General features: G+C 38.8%; 1 protein-coding gene across 1 annotated transcript in view; it reads right to left on the bottom strand.

Annotated features, from left to right (window-relative positions):
* The window catches only part of COL6A6 (collagen type VI alpha 6 chain), a 61,224-nt gene that overhangs the window by 26,861 nt on the left and 16,191 nt on the right, over window positions 1-18,172 (bottom strand). The window contains exons 10-22 of the mRNA XM_064505455.1: window positions 15,732-16,081; window positions 13,386-13,464; window positions 11,748-11,893; window positions 11,562-11,654; window positions 10,237-10,290; window positions 7,777-7,848; window positions 7,290-7,316; window positions 4,407-4,451; window positions 4,116-4,169; window positions 3,798-3,860; window positions 2,689-2,754; window positions 1,438-1,491; window positions 455-490 (exon numbers count right to left, since the gene is read on the bottom strand). Coding sequence (XP_064361525.1) covers window positions 455-490; window positions 1,438-1,491; window positions 2,689-2,754; window positions 3,798-3,860; window positions 4,116-4,169; window positions 4,407-4,451; window positions 7,290-7,316; window positions 7,777-7,848; window positions 10,237-10,290; window positions 11,562-11,654; window positions 11,748-11,893; window positions 13,386-13,464; window positions 15,732-16,081 — 1,139 coding nt within the window. The remainder of the gene's footprint in view (window positions 1-454; window positions 491-1,437; window positions 1,492-2,688; window positions 2,755-3,797; window positions 3,861-4,115; window positions 4,170-4,406; window positions 4,452-7,289; window positions 7,317-7,776; window positions 7,849-10,236; window positions 10,291-11,561; window positions 11,655-11,747; window positions 11,894-13,385; window positions 13,465-15,731; window positions 16,082-18,172) is intronic.

The raw sequence follows: 18,172 nt of genomic DNA on the forward strand, positions 1-18,172 counted from the left end.
TTCTCTGCAGAAGAGAGTTTTAGAGCGCATGGGTGTGTGTCCTCGCACATCTGTGTGTGCATAGGGGAGGAGGAAGAAAGCATCTGACTTTCAGGCATGTGCTTCAGAAATGGAGCCTGACTGCTCATTGTTTTCACCACTAGTGACTGTCTCTCTTCCATTTATATTCCCAAATTTGCCTTAATAGTAAAAGAAAATGACTTTTATTTCCATGAAAGCTTTGATTCTCCTTTCCAGTTCTAAAGCCTTCAAGTCAGGGGGGCCTCTAGTACATCCACCTGAGATCCAAACGGTGTCTTGGCTTGAAACTGACTTTCGATTGTTAAATAAAATTGAATTCAGTGTCTTCCTTCAAACTGAAATTTCCCCTTTAAGAGGACCAAAAGCTGAGGCTGGACATGTGGCTAGACATGTAGTTGCATACAGATAGGGAGCACCAGTGCTAGCCACTCACCTTTATGCCTGGAGGGCCTCTTCGACCTTCTGCACCCTAGGAAGGAGTGGCACGAGAGATTACATCCAGAACACTGAGCAAAATACATTCAGCTCATGGAAATCAGATGTCATTTCCAAACAAAGGAACAAAAATCCCATTTGTTTAAAGTAAAGATGAGGAAACAGTTAATTTGGGATAGAAAACCTTAAACAAGTAGTACTATTAGCAAAGAAAAGGCTTTAGACCCTTAGAAAGCGCAGAGGGAAGACATCCTCCCCACCCTATAGCCCCCCAGCAAAATTCTGAAAAACATCTCCCCAGCCCACTGCCCCTTGGATAAAATTAACAAAACAAGAGCCTTCTCCTCTCCCTCTGAGCCAAAAGGGTCAGCACTGCTTCCTTCCACATACTGCTCGGCAGCACTAGTGAACATGACTGTTAAACCTCAACATCACTAGAGTCTTTTAGAATGTTTCTGCAGCCTGGCTGCAGAGTGCTCAGCATCTCAGGCATTAGCATTAGGATCCTTTCTGACAGACTACTAAAGGTGCCTTCATATATTCCAGTCTCCAGGAGATTAAAAAGAGCAGCTCAACTGCCATTGAGCTTATATAGCCTCAGATGGGCATATGGAACTTGCTAAGAGTCACAGTAAGGAAGAGGGGATAGATTTATCTATGCTGAAATTTCCAAGTGATAAAGGCTTACAAAGAAGGCTGGCTCATCACCGAGTTTTGGGCTTATAACTTCATGAGAGTCAGATTTGGATTTTTTGCTGGATAGTATATTCCTGATTAAAAATTATCCATTGCAATACACGACCTGCTAAATTTGAAGCCAAATATTTTTTGCTACGTAAATTTTAGAGGATTTTTTGCCTGTCATTTCAGCTCTTTTAACTATGGGATAAAAAGAAAGCGGAGGAAAACTGGTCTTCTCAATGGGAACTTCACTGTGTCTTGGATCAGTTACTTCCACCCTATATTGACTACTGTTCTTACATCAACACCAGCATCACCCTGCTCTCCTTGGAGTCCTGGTGGTCCTGGATCCCCCTGCAAAGCAAAGGAATGAACAAATTCTTTAAATATTTTATCTTATTCTTGTACTTGCACTTTCTTATTTTTATGATGATTCTTTGATTCTTTTCCTAAAGTAATTTCATTGCAATCAGTATGCTAAACATTTGATCCTTGTTTTCTGCAAGTTGTTCATAAACAAAAATTATAAACAAGAGAGATCAACCTTGCTTTAAATTTCTAATCCATCCATCTAATCCAATAACAGCTGATATTTGGTCAAGGCTTTTGTGAGATTATATTTGTTGACTTCAGTCTTTCAGTTGGACTTCTCAAGACAGACTGATTAGAAGATAGTGAGGTTTATTGCCAAAGTGTCATCAAAATACAATTCTTCTCTGGAGAGTGAGCTTTGTAGTTTCTCTGCTACTTTCAGCACACTCTATGTACACATACGTATGTTTGTCTGAAAATACATGCACGTGTTTCTTCAAACCGAATCAAACTTCTACGAATAAGGGATTTTTCTCACACTTGGCTAGGTCTCAGCCTCATAAGCTTTCATCCATGATCACTTGTATATTATTTTTCAATTACATATCATTTTTGTTTTCTTTTTCTAGAAACTAAGTATGATAGTAAAATGGGCTATGATTTTTTTTGTTACATTTCTTTTCTTGCAGTATTGTTCAAACATCTCATAAAATTCAGACGTCATTTTATAAGCACATATAGAAGTTCTTATGTTCTAATACAGGCCAGAACAGAGTTCATCTGCCACTTCAAGGAAACAGCAATTAGATAATAAAATATGTACGACGTGTCGATATCCAACGCATTTTCTCCCAAAAACATTTTCAACAAAATCCCTATAGTCCATGACTAGAAGTTTCTCAATTTGTTGATGTCAGTTTGTGCTAGAGCAATATATTTATCCATATTTGCCAAATCCAGGCAAAGATTGCAACATATCTTCCCTTAGATCTGACCCAGTTTGACAGTCTAGCTCATGAGAATATTAACATAGTCTTCACTACAGTCCTTTTTCAATTATTTATTTACTTACTTTACAGTATCAAGCATTTCTCAAAACTTTCTGTTTTGCACAGGCTAAAGACAAAGTACAAAACAAAAGAAGAGAGCTGCTTGGTCATTGGACAGCAATGTCCCATGCCAGCAAACTTAGCAAACATCCAAATCCTCTCTCTTCGTAATGCAGAACAACATGCTTACCTGCTGTGCTGGCTTTCCTTTTTCACCCCTAGGACCAGAAACATTATTGCTAATCCCAGGATCCCCCTGGAAAAGTCAAGCAGAAAGTTCAGTGTTTTGTGTGACCACATCTTTATTATTTTACCTACAGAGGCAGGACATGGAAACAGGCTTAATGAGATTTGTCTTTGCAGCCAACAATAAATACAAAGACTATTTTAAAAGAGGATGTTTGCAAGAACATTATGCATGCAGTTCTGCGAAGTCCACAAGTTTCTTTGGCAAAGATGTGAAGAGAAATGTTATCAATGGGTAACATTAAACTCTGAAAATGTGAAGCTGTTCTGGCTCCTTTTGTATAGTTAACTGAGCTAAGATCATAACTGGCTGGTGATTTTCAGCAATGGGTTATCCTAGAATGGAGCTGCATTCAGGCACTTAATGCTGCAGAAAGTGCAGCTGGACCCAGATGGCTGAAATTCTGAGCTTTCAAAGAGGCCATGTTACTATAACACCTGATTTCTTGTATAAGCATTAGAAGAGAGGAGTCAACATGTTATCTTTGATTGTTTGGAACAGAGATCTCCAAGATGCATGTGTGAAGACTTAAAGTTATGATACAAGAAGTGTGGTGCCTCCACCGAAATCTTAGTCCCCAGAAATGGCAATTTATATAGGCTTTGCTCTAGAATATTCAAGGAAGAAATGTCAGCATGAAGAAGTGACTTTCCTTTGCATCATTATAAATTTCTAATCAAGAATCAGTTTGTGGGGTTTTGAAGTCATTCAGAAATCCCTCTGCAGGGCAGGAAACACCACAGAGGACTAAATAGCTCCAGAAGGAGCTATTTTGCCCACAGTAAAAAAAACATGCAGGGAACAACCAGGAGACCTTCAGCTTAACAACCTGCTTCCAAGCAATGTATCAAAATATCAGTCCATCTGCAGCTAGAGAGTTCAAAACTCCTCAAACACTCCGTACTCTTTGCGAAGTACTGTGCTGTCCAGGATCATGAAGAACTCTTCAACACATACCATATTTCAGGTAAGTACATCACAAAATCAAGGCAGAACTCAGCATTTGTTGCAAAGAAAGCCTTTTCAACCTACCAATGAAGGAGTACACTTACATGATCTCCTCTTAGACCAGGCTCTCCTCGCTCACCCGATTCTCCCCTGGGGCCTTTTCTGCCCTTAAGTCACAAAGACAGCACAAACAATTAGGATGTAGGTAGAGACAGTATCTGGGGTACAGGAAGGCCAGATAAGTGAACACAGATCTGTTTAAGTCAATGAAGCTACACTGATTTACACCAGGGAGTCACATTATGTTAGAGAATAGGCACCTGGTAAAAACAAGTCACAGGCATTACGGACTTGACATTATATTTTGGAAAGATGACAGCAGCTTTCATGAGATCTAAACATTACCATAAGGGATACCTCACCTGTTTTCCTGGCCTGCCTTTCTCACCAGAAGGACCAGGAGATCCATGTTCCCCCTAGACCCACAAGGGTAAAAAAAACAAAGGCAAATAATTAATGGATGTTCCTTCTTATAAATATAGTTCCCAAATTGTCCAGCAGGGTCCAATTTCTGCCAGATACGCAACTCCAAACATTAAACATCTGAATTTTGTTCAAGTTCAACGCCCACCCAAAGCCACCACACAATCTGTACTTCTGAACCCTGGGGTAAACCTCCTTTAACTGCATTACATGTCTGAAGCAAAGACCACCTGCTCTCCATCGGTGCTGTCAAATCCATTCTCACCAGGTTCACCCTGTAGCAATATGCAAGAAACATCCTATTAGCATCAGGAAACTTGCCTCTTTGGACAAGGAGAAAGTCTTTATATAGAAGGAGAAATGTTCACCTGCTTTTGGAAACTTGAATAAGAAAAGCAGTTATTAATGGCTAACAAGAACAGCTAAGGATAATAAACAAACTAAAAAATAACAATTAAGAAACTGTAAAGAATTATTAACTTTTAAAATAACTCATAGTTAAGAACAGGTAATATTATGAACAATGGTTACTAAAACTATAGGTCTCTGCCAGGATTTAAATTCAGCATTGCCATTGGTTAGTTTTTCAAATATTTTTCCGAGCTGCAGCACTTTCACAAACAACATATTTTCCAACATACAGCTGCTAGCATGTGACCTAACATACGGATAATTTTGTAATTCTGATGTCAACAATCATACGTGTTTGTATTCATCAACAGATTTTTTTAAATCATTTCATACTGTGAATGCTGTATTTAAAAGTTGGAAAGAACAGCCATGGTAAGAATAATTTCAGATTTCTCTGAGGCCTTAGGACATGTTAAAAAACTTCATTACTGTGTTGGCAAAGTGATGCTTGGTTTCACCAAGACTGATTTTGACACTTGCAATCTAGAACAATGTTATTTAAAATGTTAACATCTCTAAGAGATATAAAGGCCAATTAGCCAGACTATTCCTGGAATCAGTCTAGTAGCTGTTATAGCACTGAGACCACAAGTTTAAGAAGACAATATTATGAATGCAAATATGAAATATGAAATGAATGCAGAGTGCTACTTCTGGCTGATCTAGGAAAAGGGATGAAAGAAAATGAAGTCAGCCTATCCTGCCTCTTGTGCTGCATAAACAACAAGCCCCATTTCCATGCTAACAGACACACTGTTGTCCTCCTTTTGTCTGCAGAAACAAATCATCATATTACAACCCTTCATAGAAGCCAGTTTCTCACAGCCCCCCAAACCTTACGAAGTTCATGATGTTGACTTATTGTGTAAATGAAGAAGGAGGTTTTTGAACAGATTTGAAGCTATGAGACATCTATCTCAGTAATGTATGCCTCAAAATGTTTCAGACCTGGCCAAATACCGCTCAGTTTTTAAGGATACTTTGAAGTGCCTCTTTTCTCTTTCTCTACTGCGATACAAATGAAAGAATTAACTGTCATGTTCTTAGCTGTAATAAAGAATGAAATCAGCACTGACCACGATCATTTTAATACCCTGAAAGATGAAAGGATAATTAAGAAATCACTGAAAGTGGCACAAGACCATGTTTTAAATGCTAGTTAAATCAACAGGAGTCTTAGTCTGACAGAGCCTACAGATACAGCTGTTTTGTTGTTTGTTGTTGTTTGAATGTACTACCAGAAAAATTAACTGGCTGTGCATTTTGATACTGATGTTCATAAATAAGCATTTCTTGATTAAGTATTCCAGAAAAATGTTGAACACTAAGTAAACAATCATGACTTCTGTTCCAGTCTAATTTTTCCCTCCCTCTTTTCATACTTCAGCAAACCTGCGCCAAACTTCACAGTATTAAATACTCAGTACTGCATTTTTTTTCAAATCACTTTATTAAAATGCTTTGCAGCCTTCAAAAAATGGCCTCAACCTTACTATGTTACCAGTACTGAATCACATATTTCTATGCTGAAAGTTTTGTATGTTTAATTAAAATAAAATTAGTGGATATAGTGACACAGCATAACAAAGAGATCTCATTTTTCTTGGATTTCAGTATGGTTTATGCTCCTGAGGTTAGTTGCTCTTGATACATCCCATTGTACAATTCAACTTGAACAGGTCAAAATCAACAACTGGTTTGACTTTCACTCTATGTTTCAGATATTTAAAGAAGGACAAATTAGTTAGGGAAAAGACTAGAAAATGATATAGGAAGGAGTAAATACATGGAAGAATTAAGAAAGTCAGTAAAGGGCAGTGCTTCAAATAGAGCTGAAAAATGATTCCTGAAGTTTCCTACACGTGTAGCTGCTCAGGTTTGGAAGCAAATGTTGTGTAGGAAAAATTTAGGACCCTCAAAAACTCAGGAGAGTTTTTATCATCAAAACATCCAATACAATGTGAATTCCATTTTCACTGCTCTGGCTTGCAAGCTAATATTGCTTGTTATGATCTTTCTATTCCAGACTTCACATTGTATAAACAAATAAGTGATAATAACTTTTTGAGGAGCAGGTATGTTTGAAAGGCTAGATTAGTGGAGTTGCAAGATCTGTGGTTGACAAAAACAGCTGAGAGAGAAGTTTGAATAAGGAAAAAGTGTCAACAATGACTCAGTGAAAATGATGTCCAAATCCAAAATAAATATTAGCCACAATCTTTTTTCCCCCTTTCTGCTCTGCTTCTTCTACATTTAGAATATAAAAGTCAGCAACTTTAGTCACCCAAAACTTCTGTGTGTAGTCAAAACTAGTTAACTAGGATTTCTCTAGTAAAGTGAGACAGACAGATAACAATCATTCCCACCTCTGTTTAACACCTGAATGACTGCCTTGACAGATGATTCAAATGGCTAGTAAATACCCTTCCTTTCCTGGCAACTACACTAAATCAAATATGACTGCAACTATGTTAAAAATTCAACACAAGTAAGACTGCTGTTTTCTAATAGTGTGACAGCTAACAGCTCACACTTAAATCCATTTTTATACCACCATAGGAAAAATACATGAAATACCCTGATGGTTTTACACTGTTTTCCTTCAGTGTTGGTGTTTTTCATCTTATAAGAAAACATGAACTCAGCAGGGAACAGAGCACTGTTCTCCTTACAGAAAATTGATCACACGTAAGATCACATACCTGGCTGCCTCGATAGCCTCTGGACCCCTGAAATTAAAAGTAAACATGGATGAAATTTGGTGAAAGTATTTTCTGAGCTTGAGAAGCAGCCTGCTGCATAGAGGCACACGTGGGCTCAGTATTTGCAGTCCCTACTGGAAAGATCCATATTGTCACCTAGGGAACTGAGCCCTTTCCTGTAGGAAGATGTGCAGCCATCATTTTCATTCCTGTCCTATGAAGCTTTTTCATTTTTAGCCAAGGACAGCCTGGAGCTGGAAAAGTAACTGGCAAGTTGCTGAGTCAGCAAACTCCCTAGCCATTGGACCATGCTGTGGGTATGCAAAGTACCTCTCAAAAGAGGACAGCAAAAATTCTCTGCTATTCTGACAGCTCGGTCTTGCTCTCCATCCATGCTCCACGAAGACAGCACAGCAATTTCTCCTCAGTACCAAAAACAGGTTTGTGGGAAACAAGATTAGAAAATTTTTCAAAGTGACATACTTGCCTTATGACCTCTGGCACCTGAACATCCCCTGTCTCCTCGAGTCCCATTGAAACCAACTGGACCTCTCTCCCCCTGAGGAGCAAGCAGGAATATTAAGTCATCCATACAAAGCTGGTCACTGGTTATGTCATGAGATAAGATTAAGGCAAGACAGAATTAAATATCACCATTCGCTACACTAAGGACACACTTGGAAGTCACTGGGATTTTTTATACTGGCTTTAAAGGGCTTTGAATTATTCTCTGCAGAGATCAGTCCACTACCAGTTTTCAGTTGCACTGTGGATGTCTGCTCTATCATGCCATGTTTAGACTGTGGTGCCAATTTCTGAGTGAAATGTTTGTACTTGAAGGTATGGCACTTCAGCAGTTTGTTTTTTAACCAAATATTGAATGCCTTCCCTCCAGTCACTGATCTCTGAAGGCTTCTATTCCCTGTCTCTTAGGACTGAAGCTTTAAAAAATATTAGAAAGAGAGCACCATCTCCGAGCAGCCCCTAAAGATTTTTCAGAATCCCTTAAAATTGCTGGCTAAAAATGTAAACAATGACAGAGTAAACGAGAGCAAACACAGAGCAGGCATGACAGCTCCCATGCTAGTATGAAAAAGAAGATAAACCAGGAGAGCCTAAGATCAGCAAAGCAGAGACAATTTCTGCACTTTCTTTTCTCCTCTTTTAGAGAAATGCATCTCTAGATTTGCAAAAGTACAACATGGACCACATTGTAGCTTCAGTTAGAAAATGGTGCGATGGCACCACACCACAGTATGAAAATCCAAAAGTTTGAGCATTTTGGCCTGGCTCCATGGCCTATGTGATGCTTTAAGACTAATTTCTGAGGTGAGTACTACGGCATAACAAACCAACGCTGTCAAGCATTGTTCCCTCTGTCTCTTTCCTCTCTTTTTGCCATCTTCTCTAGTCTATTATCAGCACAGTATGTTGTTTTTTTTATGTATTTTATTGCACTCAGTTGTTTTGGATGCTTCAAATTCTTTCGGCAGGAGAAAAGGTTAGCGCTTAGCAGGGAAAATATGCAATATGAAATTCACTTATTGGCTTCACTTCCAGGAGTTAAAGGAACTTTCTGAAAGTGTGCAGATGACTTCTCTTCATCCTTCCACAGTAAAGAGAAGGAAAAGGAAGGGACCAGAAAATTCAGGAACAAGATTTCTGTCATGAATCTTTTGCACCAGATTGTCCTGAATTCCCAGAGTGTCAAAAATAGAATCTCAATCCGCCTCCCCAAAAAAATCAAACTTATTTTCATCCCAGATCACTGCAAAAAGACAAGATTTAGAATCTTCTTTCAAATCAGAACGCAGTGGTGAAAAATTTGTGACACTCCTATTTCAATGTATTCAAAAAGTTTCACATTAAAAACAAAAATCAGGGTTTGAACTTGAATTCTCACTTATGCCATCACATTCATATCTGGAAAAGTATTGGGAAGACAGTTCTGTTCCTGAGTAAGCAAGACAAATATTTTTAAGTCATTCTGGAAATCACTTCTATGAAACTTCATTGTGTCAGTTAGCAAATTAGGCCCCTGGTTAAGAATAAAAGATTTCTGTGAAAACAGTTCAAGTACCAACAGCTTTCCAATGAAATTGTTAAACCACTATCACAATGTGCTTTCTGGATAATCTCAGATGAGAACTGTTCTTTCTCATTACTGCCTTCTCTTCTGAACAGAGAGTTGGCTTGTCCCAGGCAGCCTCACCAGGGCAAGTTCGGGTTAGTCAATCTACACTGAGAATGGAATTACTCCAATGTGGACTGTATACTTACGTACAGAGAAAAATCCTAGGCTCGTTCTGCGTTTGCAGGCTTTTCTCCTGTAGTTAGGAGTGATGTTCAAGTCATAGGCTATGGTGCTGTAAATCTACTTCTCTGTTTAGTGCTAAGGAAATTCCCTCTTATTCTTCGGGGAATTTTTATTTGTTTGCTTCTAGAAGCAAAAGAAGAAGAAATATTCCCAGGGGGTTGGAATTATGTACATTATGCTGAAGTTTATGGCAGGATTAGCTCACTGCCAAGGATTTGGGAAGCGCATCAAAACAATAATCACATGCTACAAAATTTAACTTTGTTATCCAGTTATAAGATATGCATTCATGCTAAGGGAAGGGATGGTCTTTTCTGCGAGAACTGTCAGTACAGAATCTGGCTACAGTCTGTTGTGAGAAATGAGTATATGAGTTAGCCATAAATATGCCAGATAAAATGCTGTTGGATGATTCTGTCTGACTAATTCTGATTCTCGATTAGGAGCTGTCACTAACTATGGTAAGGTGCAGGTGCACAGAGAATTGAGCCCATATATTTACCTTCAGATACATGCTGCTTAGACACACTTTGGGTTAATATTGATGAGCACTGTAAGTGCTGAGTAAATGCAGACAGCTTCAGGCACCAACTAATATCATCTTAGCAGGAAGAAACAGTGTTTACTTACAATCCCACCTTCCTCACCAGGATGGCCAGGAAATCCTCTGTAACCTGTACTTCCCTGAAGACAGGAACATAAGAGATAAGTAATACTGCTCTCCAAGTGTACTGGCTTCATTTGTATCAGATTACTCTGCAGATGCAGACAGAAAAAATTTCTTGAAAACTAGATCTAATTATGCTGGGGAGAGCAGGCACCACTTATTGCATTTACACAACCACCATGGACAGTCCTGTATACTTGACAGGATTGTGAAAAGAATAATTATAAAAGAATAATAATCAATAACATTTCTGTACATTATTTCAGGAAACTGGTTGGTTAACAGAGCTCACTGGGATATTTGGTTATATTAAATATCCTTCTTGGGGGGTTGGAAAAGAAAACACCACATAGTAATGAAATTCTAAGGTGAAGCTATGAAAACATAAGGAGTTGAATACTGCTGAGGACAAAGAAATCATAATACCTTACAAATAGTTTAGCAATATTGTAACTTTATATTTGAAGTGATGCAACCCTCATCCCCTCAGGGAAAAAAAAAACCAAAAACCAAACACTTTGAACAGAGAGAAACTAGAACAGACAGAGCCAAGAGACTTCTAGGAATGGAAACAGAAAAAAATGTGAGCACAATAATCCAGAGATGTCTAAATAAAATACAAAGGTGTTAAAAGATTGACAAGAGCCATGGAAGGAATCAGTAAATTGGTTTATGAATAAATATTAGAACAACACCTTTGCTAACAGATAACTAATAATGGATTTGATTACAACCAGATAACTGAAAAGTGTGAACTACAAATATAATTCATTTAGAGTGTCACTGGAATATAGGTAGGAATAGTGGAATGAAAAGAATAACGGACAAGTGGAGGTTACACATACTAAAAACCTTAATAATGAGGTCTACTAGTATGCTGTAGAAATAGTGAAATCTGAAATGCTTCAAAGGCTTGCAACAGACAATATAAAGGTTAAAGCAGATAATGTGAATTTTGAAAGTGCTGTGTTGGATGAGGAGAGGATATTTGAAATAACCACGACACACAAAAGAAGAATGAGGCTGGCATCTAGCGAAGAAGGAATTTTATACTCTCAGACTTAGGAGCTGCAAGTTTCTGGTTCACAGTAGCTGAATGATTTTCATTACAAAAAAATTTTGCAATAGAATGTGCAGCAGAGAAATGATCATATTGCATGTTTCTTCTTTGTCTACCCTAACAATAAGCATTGCGAGCACTTGCATACTCATGCTGAGTTTTTACAAAAAAGAAAACACCTAGAAAAATAAAGCAATTCTTAAGCAGTATCTATCTTAGCTCTCCTACCTTCCTTCCAGGGTGTCCCAGGCCACCATGATCACCATTTTCTCCAAGGCATTTACAAACAACGTTACAACATTTTCTTTCTGCAATAATATCCTGAAAAATGACAAGCAATATCTCATTTATGAATAATAGATTACAAAACAAAGTCTGCCTTTTTTCCTTTTGTTTATATCACAGAAAACTTACGAGATTTCTCTGCAAGATGCTTGCAATATCTGCAAATCCAACACTCAGAGGTTCGTTGTATCCAAACCCTCTGCCAAACTCTATTTCCCGAAGTTCAGTCAAGTTCTGTGTATTGTCCACACCAACTATTAAAAGTGCATCAAGGCCTTCAACATAAGCATAGATTTAAATTATTGAATGCCTGAACTATATTAACTGACACAATGATAAGATATGAAAGCAGGTCTCTAAAAGACTCCTAATAGATTTTATGGCTTAACTCAGTATGCTGAATGAAATGAAGCCACTGAGAATAACATATGAGAGAAATCCAGACCAGTAATTTTTCAGTTAACTTCTCTTTCCCAGGTATTAGGCTAGACTGACACTTTGGCCTTAGAGCTAACTTCAGTGCCAAGACAGTTGTTTTTTCCTGCAGGAGCCAGAGGTGGGTCTAACTCAGGGCCTGTCCCAGCTGCTACCGGCACTCCAGAGGCTGGGATCATCCCAGGCCCTCTGCAACCTTGGGCTTGCTTCTAGGCCCTCTGCAACCTTGGGCTTGCTTCTAGCATCATTTCCTGACCATGGACAAATGAATAAGGGAAGAAAAGGGGAATCAGGGCTCTGTACTTGGCTTAAGAAATTTCCTCAGCTGGGGGACAGCCTCAGAGGATTTCTGTCTGCCTTTACTTACTGAATTACATGTCTGTACAAATGGATTTCAGGGTTCCTCCTGTTTCCATTTATTTGACCTTTTCTGCCAACAAATAAGACACAATTCCACTTCAGCTCACAAGTGAATTGTATCACATTTTTGCAACACATTTTAATCACTCCTTAAAATTTTGTTTTCAATGTAGTTAAATCTTTGGCTTTTCCATATTATATTTGTCAGTGGAGTAAAATACCTGCACAAGAAATTGGGTTTGATGCAGAAACCTAAGAGCAGAACAGAAGGAAATAGCCAAATGGTGCTTGAGATACCACAAAGTGAGGCCAGTTTTTCCCTTCCTCAGCTGCTGTTTCTCTTCATAAGATCTCTGTTCCCCCTTTTCCTCTTAGGTGGAAACCTTATTTCCTTGCTTTCCACATTCTTCACCACCTGCACCCTAGGCAGTGGGAATTTTGTACTGTGTAGTGATCTGACCAAAGGGGCTCTAACCAACAGCCTCTGTTTGATGGAGAAACGTCAGAAAGGTTCAAGCCAGAGGAACATGATAAAAGGTGTCATTTTCTCTAGCGAAATTCATTTGAAGTCCCACTGCCTCCTGAAGCCCTCTGTCTGCCCTAAGCTTAGGGTCAGTCTCTGTTTTATTTCCACCTTAGGTCAGCATTGTCAAAGGTTCTGACAGAAATCAGGAATACAACTTAAATAAACTGCAGGATTAAAAAAGCCATCTGTTTTCATTTAACATACAAAAAAATATTGGCTCAGGAGTACAACTGAAGATGAAAACCCACTTATGGATACCTGGAAGAGATGATGGCTATGAGCCATCAAGAACACTAGTTCACATGGAGAAACAAGCATTCTCCCAATGACTCCTGAGCAATGCTGTGATCTTGGTGAGTTATCATATGTGGAAAAGACACAGTGGGGGAGCAATGAACTGGCCAGTGGGGCAGCAGGAGGTTGGAGCATCAACACTGCAACAATACCTTTGAGGCGAAGGGAGTTGGCTGCTTTTCTTAGGTTTTCCAGTGAATCATCCAGCCCATCCGAAAATACTAACAGAACCTGTCAGGAAAAGGAGCAACACCGAATCACTTGGCAAGAGATATTAAAAATGGGGTCACTATAAAAATTAAGATTTGCATTGAAAATTGGCTACAAGATACTTCAAATCATGGTACATCATGTACAGTACATGCCTAAGGTACGCATGGCAGGAAAAGTGCTGAGGAGCAAGGAGAATAGCACACAAAACCATCTTTCCCCTGACAGAACCCTCATTTGAGGCATTTGTCTTGCTAACTACAGTTCTTAGCATTGCTATTGGTTGTATTATACCTGCCACTTTCCTAGTGTGCTAGGCTGAAGGCCAATTTTGCTCTGACTTATCCCTTGAAGAATTTTTTCGTATGTCACAGGCATTTTCTTATATGTGAATGTGCACAAGAATTTAGAACAAGCAGAATTTCCCTTTCTAGGAAAAAAATTCTCTTCTGCAGTCCTCAGTTGGTATGTCATCTGAGCCACATCAGGGAGTCCACCCTCTCAGGGTAGCGTCTTCCCTCTCCACAGACTTTTAGGTCACCTCACTTCTTCCCACACAGGCACAGTGCACCATCCAGCTCCAGTCTCTGTAGTCTTTTTCCTGTTAAGGCATAAGGTTTAGCTCACTCTTAATAAGGATGCTAATGTTGACCCTCTGTGTTTGCAGTGGAGAACCAGACCATAAATGGGGAAACACATCACAGACTGCTGGAAAAAAACATTGTAGGCCTGGGTTTGGTGATTCTCTGGCAATCTTTTCAATTTAAAAATATGGTGAAAAAAGAGGGTGGTGTTAGCTCGTTTTATATATACGTGCGTATGCACACACGCACACATTTACAAAGCTTTTACTTATATAAAGCTCTTGCTGGAATACATCTGAGTCTGGCTCTGTCAAAAATGCTGGAATTAAGTCCAGATTCTTTACTGAAAATTAAATAACAAAAGAAGAAATGCAAGCAACAGAATAATCTCTATACCTGATGAGCTTTATAGCTGATAAATTTTATAGAACAGTGTTATTGCTCAGGACCCTATAAAGATTAAATTGTGATTTCATGTCCATTCTAAAATCTTGTATTTACAATCGGCACATAAACAGTATCAGAAAGGAATATTAATCCACTGTGAGATGTACACTGTATTTCTACTAACACTGCATGAGCAGAGAGGAGCTTTGCTTAACTCTGATCCTCCATAGGAATTTAACGGAATTGGCAACTAGGAGAAAAAACACTGCTTTTATTTGTACATCAAACAAAATCTCTCTAGCAAGACTCAACAGAAGCAGTATCTCATATGGCCATATTCCCCCTTCAGAGGAAAACGATATTTTAAGAAATCTTTGGAAAAAAATAAATTATATTCGCTGAAAAATATAGGGTGTCCATTTCCATCTGAAAGCAGAGGAATTTGTAACAACACAGCTTTCCAGGAACACCTTACATCAAATTAAAATTAACACTTAAAAAAAAAATTAAAACAAAGAACATAGAGAAAATGCTTGATGTATTTGACAAGGGCTAAACTGTCCTTCCTCAGTAGAAATACCTTCTTGGATGGAGACCTTAGTGAGAGATCATATCCAAACAGCTACTACTGGACATGCAGTGTGCTTTACTGAATCAGTGCTTTATTGAAAATAAACTGTCAGGGCAATGATCCTGAAAAATTATAATGTGATCTAATTCTCATTCAGCTAAGTGGAAAGATCCCCCATTCACTTCAGCAAGACTGGATGAAGCCCTGTACTTCTCTCTTCACCTCATTTCAAGATGGAAGAGATTAACAATGTCTATACCCATTTTTCTGATTGCCAGTTATCCCTTGGCAGATGTCAACTTTGTTCTTTGAAATTATCTGATAAGTTAGCTACACAAATTAACCTCTGTAAACAAAATTCTTGGGTTATATTTTCTGCGACATCTGCTTAGCGTTCTCACGACTCAGGACAGGGAATCAGGATCAGGATTTGGAATTTCTGAAAGAGAACTGTTTCCACTACACAAAGCACAAAGAGATTCCAAGGTAGAAGAAAGAATGTTTCCTGTGTGAATGCTTGTGATCGTATGTATTAACCCAAATGTTCTGGTTACCATCTCACTGCAGGAACGCTCAGGGAATAGGAATTGACATAGGCAGTTAAAGGAAGATGAATGAAAGAGTTTATCAGACTCACCAACTCCTGAGCTACCTTTTTGCCTCAAGTACTCAGTATTAAAGTCAGCAAACTTTAAACTGCTTCAGTTTTTCAACACAGAATCACATACATTCACACATTAATTTACCTTCACTTTAGCAGAGGTCACACTAAAGAACTTCTCCCAAAGTGCCTGTAAGAGGTCTGCATTAAGGTAGGTGTCTACAGTAGTCTGTGCATTTAAGAACTTCTGGATGATCTCTTCATTATAGTCTTCAAAATCAGAGTCAAAGACAAATTGGTTGGCCTGTGCCAACACTTGGAACTTGAACCTAATGCTGACTGGAGAGCCAACAGTACAGCTGACACTTGGCAGCAACTTCATCTGGAGTAAAAGTTTGGGGAGGAACGTCTGTAATTTCTGTTTCAGATGCAGTGTGGATACTGGTCGTATGCGCCCTGAAATATCAATTCCTATAGAAAGATCTATGTTGCAGTCTGTGAAGAAAGCAGAGGAAAATGGAAACCATCAACATACGTTATTTATTATCATATCTTTTGTCAGAACCAAGGAACTTGAACAAAATTCAGTATGATAGATTCAAAAGCGGAAGTCAGAATCAGAGAACCAGGTTTTCCATAAATATAAATTTCTGTCAGCCCACCACTTTCAGTGCAGCTATGTCACTTGCAGCTGCTGAGGACTGAACCTTTATTAGTTGATATATGTACACACCCACACTGCAAAACAGCCTAACAGATTAGGTCCTCACCAAAGGCCTTATTTTGCAAATGCTTCTATGGGCTTTGCGATTGGCTGTGAATGTGCAACGTATATATATATATTCCAATTGCAATGGAAAGCTTGCTGGCTGGCTGTGCTTCATCACTTCGTCAGAAGATCAGATGATGCACATAAATACAAAACAACAGGCCAAAGAAACAAACCTAAGAGAAAGAAGCAGAATGCAACATCACGTATCCACTGCGAGTAACAGCTGTTATAAAGTATGGGCTACCTCAGTTATGGAACTGCTTGCACAACTGCTGAAAAGAACAGCAAATATTGCAATGTGGTTATTTTTTCCCCCTAGATCATGTCACCCTGGTCAAGCAACTAAATTACTTGGCTAGTTTCTTCTGTACCTTGATTCTTCATGTTTTATACTGAAGTTTATTCGGTGCCCAGCTGCATTATCATCAATTATTGTTATACCTTTGAGAGGAATTCTGAGGCATGCAACATTATCCGTAAAACGGTGCACTCCCTAATTTTTTTCCTTCTTCACCTGGAACACTTTTTAAAGAGAGAGTTTCCCCATGTTTGCTAGTCTGGGCTAGTCCTTATTGACTATATAACCATATAAGGTTTGTTCCAGTTCTCTGCTTTTCTCTCTCTCATTCATAGCTCCCTTTGTGGGGGGAGCCAATGAGATGCAATAAATGAATGCAATAAATGGATGCAATGGAGATAGCACACATACAGACCCTAGAAGAGAAAATAAGGGGAATTGTTTGGGGTTTTCCTATTTGCTTCAGTCACCACAGGATCAGGGAGAAAAGGCTCAGGAAAGGTGAACAATTGTTCAGCTATTTATCACTTCAAATAAGTCTGGGTATGATTTAATCTCAGAGTGTTTGGCCATGATTATGTTTCAGTATTTCCACCTGCAGTACAAACTGCCCTCTAGAAGTCATGATCTGCTGTTAAGCAGAATGGAAATCCTTAAATGCAAAAGGTCGCAGTGAATGAGTTTCCATAGCTATGAAATCTGACTTGCCTTAAGCCTTAGAGCAGCATAAGAAATCTATACAGCTTTTGTTTGTCTAGGCAACAACATAAAAAAACCTTCCTCTAAATAGCTAAACACATCTCTAAATATATATAAATAGACACACACGTATGTATCAGTCAGGCCCTTTAGCCAGGCAGTAAGGGTTGCACATTTGATTTTCAAATTCACAGAACATCTATGACGGAAAGATCACCACAGTTCAGGGACCTGTGCTATTCTACTTGTATATGGATATTTCTGATTAAACATTTCCATGAACATTAAATTCAGAGGGTTTTTCTTCCAGCATGTGCTCATGTCTAGCACACACAAAGTGTGTTTTCACAGTGAGGTTTTTCTGAGATCTGGGTCTTTTCAACCACATAGTTTGGAGGGAGTGCAAAGGGCAACCATGGACTCACCAGTTTAGTGCTGACAACAGATCACACAGACTGCTTAGCTCTTAACACACTCCCAGACCCCTGCCACTGCCCAGTGTACCAGCAATAATGACACCAAAACATAAATAAAGCATTAACTTCTGTGCTGTCACACTGTGTGGGAGAACATGCAAAACACTTTCCTGAAGGTATTCTGTACTCTGCAGATGATCTGTATTTATTTGCAGGAGTAAACACCTGCTTTGTGTAGCTAACCTCTTTTTTTTTAATCATCTATTCTCCCACACATATCCACATTATTAAACTGATCCCTCTCACTGCTACCAAGGGTATCATTTTTCCCCTGTCGATCTTCCATACCTGCAACTCAGCTCTTTTTAATTTTTAGTCTGACATTTTAGAAGAGGGTAACT

Source organism: Dromaius novaehollandiae, chromosome 2 (genome assembly GCF_036370855.1).
Source record: "Dromaius novaehollandiae isolate bDroNov1 chromosome 2, bDroNov1.hap1, whole genome shotgun sequence".
Lineage (NCBI taxonomy): Eukaryota > Metazoa > Chordata > Aves > Casuariiformes > Dromaiidae > Dromaius > Dromaius novaehollandiae.